General features: G+C 44.6%; 1 protein-coding gene across 1 annotated transcript; it reads right to left on the reverse strand.

Moving 5' to 3' along the window:
* Positions 1-455: 455 nt before the first annotated feature.
* Positions 456-2,538, reverse strand: LOC127304784 (uncharacterized). Its single transcript, XM_051335371.2, has 3 exons — positions 1,957-2,538; positions 1,611-1,837; positions 456-1,083 (listed from the first exon to the last, which is right to left on the reverse strand). The coding sequence occupies exons 1-3, from the start codon at positions 2,177-2,179 to the stop codon at positions 502-504; spliced, it is 1,032 nt and encodes a 343-aa protein (XP_051191331.1). The 5' UTR covers positions 2,180-2,538; the 3' UTR covers positions 456-501.
* Positions 2,539-8,815: the final 6,277 nt, after the last annotated feature.

Genomic DNA, 8,815 nt, shown 5'->3' on the forward strand with positions numbered 1-8,815 from the left:
AAAGACAAACATCAACAAAGCCTCGGTTCGAAATATTCATGACTTAGTACAAGTAGTGCATAGCTCCATCAGAAGGAAGCACAACTTAATTGCGAGAGGGTGTCATTGTTGCTAATCTTCGAGGTTTCCAAAAAGTAGTCCTGGAGACGGATTGCCGACGGATTGCCTGGAGGTTGTTAACCTCTGGAACACTCGTCACGGCTCTCATTCTGCAAGAAATAGGAGAGCTGTTATTCAGCATGTAACAAGATTAGCTAATCATTCGGCCCATCTATGTGCAAAGCTTGCTTGTACACTCAAGGGTACGAATAGCTGGCTTGATTGTATTCCAGATTTTCTAGTCATCATCATTCATTTTGATCGATCAGGTGCTGTGCTAGATCAATAAAGCTCTCAAATTTCCCCGCAAAAAAAGCACAACTTAATTAGTTAGCAGATCACACTAGGTACCTAGTTTATGAAGCCATGAAGGGTACTAATTGGCATCTTCAAACACCTTACCTACGGAAGCAACGACCAGGCGACAGTCAAGCGCAGCCTGCTGAAGCCAAGCTCAAAATAGCCCTGGCTTCTCAAGGCAGACCTCGGTGTCAACTTTATCTGATTCTGCACAACAACACCGTTGCTCTCTGCAGCCTCGACACCAAGAAGAAGCTTGCCCCTCTCATCCACGGTGACAATCCGGCGCTTCAACACAACTTTCCCATTGTCAGTGACATCCACCTTTTCACCATAGGAATCCAGGAGAACCATGTCCTCATCAATGCTCGCAGTGCGAGCTGTGAAACGCGCCTTGAAATCACGCGATCCGCTGACGACAATGACTTCGATGGTTGCTTCCACAGCTTCAGCGAGATGTGCAAACCTGACCTCAATGGTGCTGTTCTGGTCCGGCACCACTTCTGTTCTGGCATAACTGGCCTTGCTCCAGTGAGCAATATTGTTGTATATAAAGGCGTTGTAGCTCAAAGTCTTGTCTTCAGATGATGATTCTCCACCTCTAACTTTGAGGTCGATCTCAAAAGCATGGGGGTCTATCAGCAGAACTGCACGGCTGGGACCTGTAAGTTCCAAGACTGCATCCTGTAAGCATAGGAGAATCATAGGCATGAGTCCAGCTCCTCAGGCCATGCATGCTGTACAAAATATTAGCAAAAACAAAATGTTAACTAGGGCGTAGATGGAAATAGACAGATTTCACTGCGCTAAAAAGTATGTACAATCTGGCAAAAGAAAATACGTACTCCGTAGAACGGCACAACCTCAATGCGAGAGCATATTAGGCAACGAAATTAAAGACTGTTTGATCATACTGAAACTCTTAAAGCATGCAGGCCTGACACACTGAAGAACATGGCTCGGCCCAATTTAATGACAATCCAACCAGCATCCAGATACCAAACCAAAGAGGTATCATTGCTATGGACAATGGGTAGCAACTAACCAATACTGAGCTCACAGAGAACAGCCCTATTTAGTTGTATCAGTACATGTGGATTTAGTTTGTCTTAACAGTTAACACCTATGTTAAACAATGACAGTAGAGTTGTATTGAACTAGAGTAAAGTCGATATATCGATTAAGACAACACTTTGGTAAAGAAAGTGAACCTGCAGCGAGGCGAGGGCTTGGCACTGGTCCCTGCTGCGGCGAAAGAGGAAGTTGCGCTTGTGATCCATGGAGTCGCGCACGGCGATGACGCCATACACATGGAGAGGCCACTGCAGGGATTCAGTAATCCGGGTCACCTTCACGTACAAGACCTGCATGGTTGACATGGGCGCACAGCTGTTGGAAATTATGGGCCCGTCGGTGTTGCGCATGGGGGGACGTTCAGCTGCAAAATTGACCAAAGCCAGAGGACACAATTAACTAATGAACATATCTACGGTCTGACATGGAGATGCCTGATAAGAAAAAAATAAAGAGAAGGAGATCCGCAATGAAGGAACGTACTCTCGTCCTCGAAGGAGATGCCGTGACAGCCATAGCTCTCAATCCAGCATTCCCGGTAGAGGTCGAGAGGATTCGGTTCCGGCTCCCAGTCCTCGTCGTCTTCCATCTCCATGGAGGAGCTGTGGAGGCCGTTTTTCCCCTCGCGGACATTCCCGCCGCTAGAGCCTCCCTCCGGATCCACCCTCTTGTGGCCGAGGCAGTCTCCGCCAAGCTCCGACTCCATCGCCGCCGGTAACCAGCCTAGGGTTTGCCGCCCGTTTTTTCTGAGCGACAGAACTTGAGAATTCACACTCTTCTCCTGGCTGCTCGGCCTCGGAGAAAAGATATTAGGATCGCATAACAAGCCCAGCGACTGGATTTTAGAATGGGCTAGCTTTCGGCCCGATCAACCTCTCACGCCGGCCGTAGCTTCCATGCAAAGCTGCGGCGGCCCGGAATCGGGGTGCATCCCGTACCCAGGGTGCAGGATGAGCAGGCCGACGACAAGCGCAGTTGCAGTCACTCGCCCGTCACGAGTCCCCGAAGGCCCGAACGGTCTGACGCTTGACGCAGGCCACTATGGCTGCTCTCGGAATCCGAAACTCAGAGGAACTCAAACTGCTCTCGGAATCCGAAACTCAGAGGAACTCAAACTTGTTCAATCGTCTCGCCCGTTGATTAAGATACTAGCAGAGGGAAACAGGTAGCTAAATAATGAGACAGATGCCACTTTCACAGCAACGCTCCAGCCATGCACAATGACCTACCTACCTAATAAGTATCCAAGTGGTCGCAAAACGACATGGCTCAAGATATCAGACGGAACATGATCGAGTTGACACACGCGGTTTGTACAACTTGCTCTCCGATGCTTCCGACGAGCCAAGAGACACCTCTTCCGCGCATAGACTATGGGACTACTTGATTAGTCAACGTCAACTAACGAGTATACACATTCCACTAGTCCCAACTCCTAACTTCTTGATGGGAAGTTGCAAAGCTGATGAGAAGTTCTTGCTGGTCTGATGGCTTTTGTTATAGCTTGTTACCTAGCTTCCTTGCTGTGTGCTGGGAGTTGTTTTGATCTGGGCTTGTATCTAAAACTTCTCTAAAACGTTAGCATTAGGCGGCGCTCTCCCCTTGCTTTTTTACTTTTATGCTGGAACTACTGCTGTATTTTCGTTATCTTCTGATAATGGAAATTCGACCCCCCTGGTGGATCGTGTGGAAAAAAAATTTAGTTCCAGCTCCTCAATCACGCAAGAAGGGGGTAATACTACTAAGTACTTCCATCTTGTGGCCAATGTGAGGTATAGGAGTAAGAAAAATTTCCAACTTAAACAAGGCGAGGGTAGGATTGTTTGTCATGAGAATCTTAAGCACTTCATCACAGAGTGCTACAAAAATTTGTTTGGGGCACCAGAACCAAACTATTTTACCTTAATAGAGTTCCAACATGATGATGTTCCGCAGTTGTCGGAACAAGACAATAATATTCTTATAGCTAACTTCACAGAGGAGGAAGTTCATGAGGCTATTATGCAAGTAGAAAAAACCAAGGCACCTGGGCCAGACGGTTTTCCAGTCGATTTTTTTTTTCAAACATTTTGGGATGTCATTAGGGTGGATCTTATGAATATGTTTGAAAATTTTCAACAAGAGGAATTACAGCTGTTCCACTTGAATTTTGATACTATCATTCTTCTTCCAACAAAAGAAAATGCAATTCAGATCCAACAGTATAGACCAATTTATTTACTTAATGCAAGCTTTAAAATTTTCATTAAGGTGGGGACAAATAGGCTTACACATACTGCTAAAAAGGTAATTAAGCCTACACAAATGACATTTATGCCCGGCTGCCATATTCTCGAGGGGGTGCGGATTTTGCATGAGTCCATGACTTACATAGGAAGGGTTTTGTTGAAATTTAGATTTTGAAAAAGTGTATTATAAGGTTAGATGGCCTTTCCTTCAACAAGTTCTTCAGCCTAAGGACTTTGATCCAAAGTGGTATCAATGGATTACCAACTTTATTAGCCGTGGGAGAGTGAGTATTAGAGTAAATGATGATGTTGGTCATCACTTTCAAACTCAAAAAAGGCTTAGGCAAGGGGATCTGTTTTCCCCTATTCTTTTTAATTTTATTGCAGACGTGTTGGCAATAATGATAGATAGGGCTAAGGAGCATGGCCAGGTAGAAGGACTCATCCCTCACTTGGTTGATGGTGGAGTGTCTATTCTACAATACGCCAATGACACTATTATTTTTATGGAGCATAATCTTCACAAAGCCCTTAATATGAAGTTAATTCTAAACATTTTTAGCAACTTTTGGGCCCGAAAATTAACTTCCACAAGAGGGAGGTTTTTTTTGGTGGAAGCTAAAGAAAGCTTGCAACAATATTGTAATTTGTTTGGATGAGTCTGGCTCATTTCCATTCAAATACTTGGGAATTCCTATCCACTTTCGTAAACTCGTGATTGGAGAATGGAAACCGGTCGAGGATCGCTTTGAGAGAGAGCTTGCTAGCTGGTTAGGAAAATTACTTTATTTTGGTGATAGGCTTGTGCTTATTAATTCGATGCTCACTAGTTTGCCTATGTTCATGCTTCCATTCTATGAACTACCTAAACGGGTAAGAAAGATAATGGATTTCTTTTGATCATGTTTTTTCTGGCAAAGTGATGGTCATAAAAAGAAGTATCATTTGACAAAGTGGAATATCATGTGTAGACCAAAAGGCCAAGGTGGTCTTGGTGGTGAAGTTCTACATATAAAAACAAATGGTTGTTGTTTAAATGGTTATTCAAGGTTTTAAATGAAGATAGTGTGTGACAGGAACTTACAAAGAATAAGTACCTACACTCAAAAACTTTAGCACAGGTAAGGCCAAATGCTTACGACTCTCAGTTTTAGAAGTGTTTATTAAGAGTTCAAGATGACTTCTTCCGTAGAGATCATTTTAAGTCGGAAAATGGCCCGACAACTAGGTTTTGGGAATATACATGGCTGGGGATGCACCCTTAGCTAGTCAATTGAAGGAGATATGCCCAAGAGGCAATAATAAAAGTGGTTATTATATATCTTTATGTTTATGATAAATGTTTATATGTCATGCTATAATTGTATTAACCGAAACATTAGTACATGTGTGATATGTAAACAACAAAGAGTCCCTAGTATGCCTCTTAACTAGCTTGTTGATTAATGGATGATTAGTTTCATAATCATGAACATTGGATGTTATTAATAACAAGGTTATGTCATTATATGAATGATGTAATGGACACACCCAATTAAGCGTAGCATAAGATCACGTGTAACGGCCCCGGGTAGTACCTCTATTAGATTTGTTTGTTCTTTTTATTTTACGTATCATCATGGCATATGCATCATCTCATTCATGTTTTAGCAAAATAAAATTATTTTTATAAATCCTATTTCAGTTTTTCCCTCTTATATGGTTCTATAAGAGCCCTCTTTTAATCTTTGCTAATTTAACAAAACCCTCTAGTTCTTATTGTATTTAAAATCCCAAAGAAAAATAAATATTTTGAAGCCGTGCAAAATTGTTTTACAATAAAAACAAAGCTTTTCAAATCTTCTGCAAATCCTCCTCTCATCCTCCTCTTTCTGCAAGAAATTCAACAAGAAAAAGAAAAGAAGGGAGAAGCATTTCGGAAGAAGCAGAAAGAAAGATGCAGGGAACCAAAACGATCAGACCAAGTCACCTTGCTCGTCTCACTGTCGCTCCTCCACGCCATCTCTCTTTCTCTCCTCCTAGCATGGTCCTCCACCTTATCTTCTGGATGTGGTGCGCGTCTTCTCTACGCCAAGTCTCCAGCTCCACCTGCTCCCTTTCTTTCCTCCTCTCCACGCCAACAATCAAAGACCACTATCTTTCAGACACCGAGAAACCCATCGCCAACCTCTCGCCGTCGTTCCGCCAACTCCGGCCACCCCCAGATGATCTGAGAGCAGCAGCAGCTTCGCCTCCCTCTCCTCGTTCTCCACATACAAGTGCTTCGTCGGGACCCCCTTCAAATCGACGTCAAGGTCACCATCTTCATCTCCGGCCGCCGCGCTCCGGCGAAATTTCCGAACGCTACGGCCATCTTCCGGCGCCACGGACACTGCCCTCGACTTCCTGGTGAGCTAGCGCACCTTTTCCCCATCTTCCTCGTCCCTTTCCATCACCGCACATCGACGCCCTCGACTGACGAAACTGACGGCTGTTTCTGTCCGAGGACACCTCCGCCATGGACGGGAGCACGAGAAACTCGCCGCTGTTTGCATCGCCGCGCAGTGGGATGGAACCTCCATGGTCTACTCTTCATCGTTGTATTCTTCCTGGAACTGGAGAAGCTCTGAAACGGCGCGCTTGTCCTCGTCTCCGACGCGCGTCCGCCATGGTGACCGTGCACATCTTCATCGATCCCGGCGTCGCCTCGCGTCCTCGAGCCTTTCCGTTCGCCTACGCGCCTCCTGGTGAGCGTCGCCTCTGTTCCCACCCTTTCGCCCCGCCTGGGTTCGTCATCTTCGTCGTTTAATCTCCGCGGGAGTGATCTCCTCTGTTTCCGTTTCAGCTTTCAGTTATATTCAGTTAACTGCATCTATCACTGTTGCCTTCCAGGTCGCACACTCGCACAACACCCCGCGCCTCACTGCGCCTCACGACACACTCACGGTCATGCCCCAGTGCAGCTAGCTACTGAATCAATTCAGCAACTTGCTTGCTTGCTTAAGCTAGCTAGCTTATGAATTGATCCAGCAGCTTGTTTTAAGCTAGCTAGGAACGGCAGCAAGTCGATCTAACAGTCTGCTTACTTGCTACGTATTTGACTAGCTAGCTTTCTCTGATTTTACTCAAACAATTTTGCACTCTGTCTTACTAAACGATCCATGCATAGCCGAAGTGGTTCACGTGACAGCAGAACCAGATCAAATCCCAGGAACAGCAAAACGTCTCTCTCTTCCGTTCGCTGCTCTGCAGTTTCAGATAACACCTCTGATAAAAATTCAGTTAACAATTCCTGTAGTAATATCTGCATCTTTTCAAGCCAGCGAACCAGCCCAAACCTGGGATCAAATATCAGCACCGGAGGATTAAATCCACCCTTCCTGCCTCCAATTATCTTTACTTTGCAAAACTTGTTTATCATATATATTTTTTGTTCTACAAATCCAATTGCTGCAAGCAATATGTCTACCTTTATCAGAGGAAGGCATAGATTAATAAATTGTCATCCATATACATGTTTGCATATTGCATCATGTCGAACTGTGTTAGTTTGTGCATATCACCTAATATATAAGGGCGGAGTATTTGGGAATTGCAATATATGGTTCCCCGCTCCGTTTAAATTTGAATTAGCTCACCATGCCATGTCTTGCCATGCTAATCAATATTTAAATTGCGCGGTAGGAAATTAACTCGAACTTAATAATTATGTGTCGGGATTTCAATTCCGCTTAAATTGGGTAAGTTGCATTGCACCATATTTGCCATGCCATGCATATCATCTTGAGCATGCCGATTCTTCTCCGTAGTTGTAAGATTTGTATCTGTTGTTTGTTGTAGCATTTGCTTCTTCTCGGATAGGATCACGAAGTGGTGTTGCGAGACATGATGAGTTGTTCGACAAGTTCTTCTGCAACTTTTCACAAAGTAGCCCTCTCTCTTCACCTATTTTACTCTCTCCCTCGCACTGCTATCCTTATGTTGCGATTCTTTATCGAGTCACGTGTCCTATTCCACTTGTTTACCATAATAATCCTATATGTATCCTTCCTTACCCATAGCCGTTGCTTGATGTTTGAGCCTTGCGAGTCGTAGGCGTGTTTAGGCTCTGTTGTTTATCTCGATCTGTTATCGGGATATGATGGGTTGTTGGGAGGTTATCACATGCTATATCAGTTGTTGGAGATACACATGCTTTACTTAATTGTTAACAACTAAAATTGTAAGCAGAGGCATCTGTGAGCCCCTTTGCGAAAGCATCGGAACTTTGACTCGCTAATGTCCCCTAGGACCCGAGTTCTTGTTATCTGTTCCGAGATTGAGCGCTCTACCCATGCGTGGGGACGATTATTGGGACCCCCCCTCACCCATTACCTTTTCTCAAGTCAGTTGAAAAGGGGGCCACAACCTTGGTTTTATTTGGCGCATGCATGTTTATATCTTGTTGCCTTCGGGTGTTTACTTCTGTTGCCTTCGGTGTTTATATTCGCATCGTACCCCGCGGAACGTTTAGCGAAGCGTGTGGTTTGCACGCCTAGCCGTTAACGCAAACCCTGAGTCCGCTTCGGAGTACGGCCGGACTTCGTTACGGGTAGCTTAGTCGGGTGGCCCCCCTAGACTTTCTTGTTGAACTGGGAACGGTCTTGTTGTGAGACATCGCCTGTAAGAAGCGGGTCGAGCATGCGTATGGTTACATTTGGGCAATCCCTGCAGGGTGTACATCTTATCGATAAGCCGTGTCCGCGGTTATGGACGACTTGGAATTGTATAGCTTGATCATAGAACAACTTACACCTTATACTTGTTGTTAATAATCTGATAATAACTTGCGTAGTAATATAGCATTACTACAACCGATACCTAATAAAACTTGTCCACCGTTGAGTGCCTTTTACATTGCCTCTTCGCAATTGTTGGAGCGGATATGTGTAATCGGCTGGGTTATGTTTGTGTAGTATTTTATCTGTCACCTTGTGCGCTCTCTTATCTTATCTGATTAGACGGATGTTGTAGCGTGTCTCTATTGGTTATAGTTTTTGTAGCTAAACCTACCATATAGCCCCCGGCGATATATATATTATACCCGCTCGGCGAGCATAGCCATTTCTAGTCTCGCTAAGTACGTGCCGGAGTTC

This window comes from Lolium perenne, chromosome 5, assembly GCF_019359855.2.
Source record: "Lolium perenne isolate Kyuss_39 chromosome 5, Kyuss_2.0, whole genome shotgun sequence".
NCBI classification, from domain to species: Eukaryota; Viridiplantae; Streptophyta; class Magnoliopsida; order Poales; family Poaceae; genus Lolium; species Lolium perenne.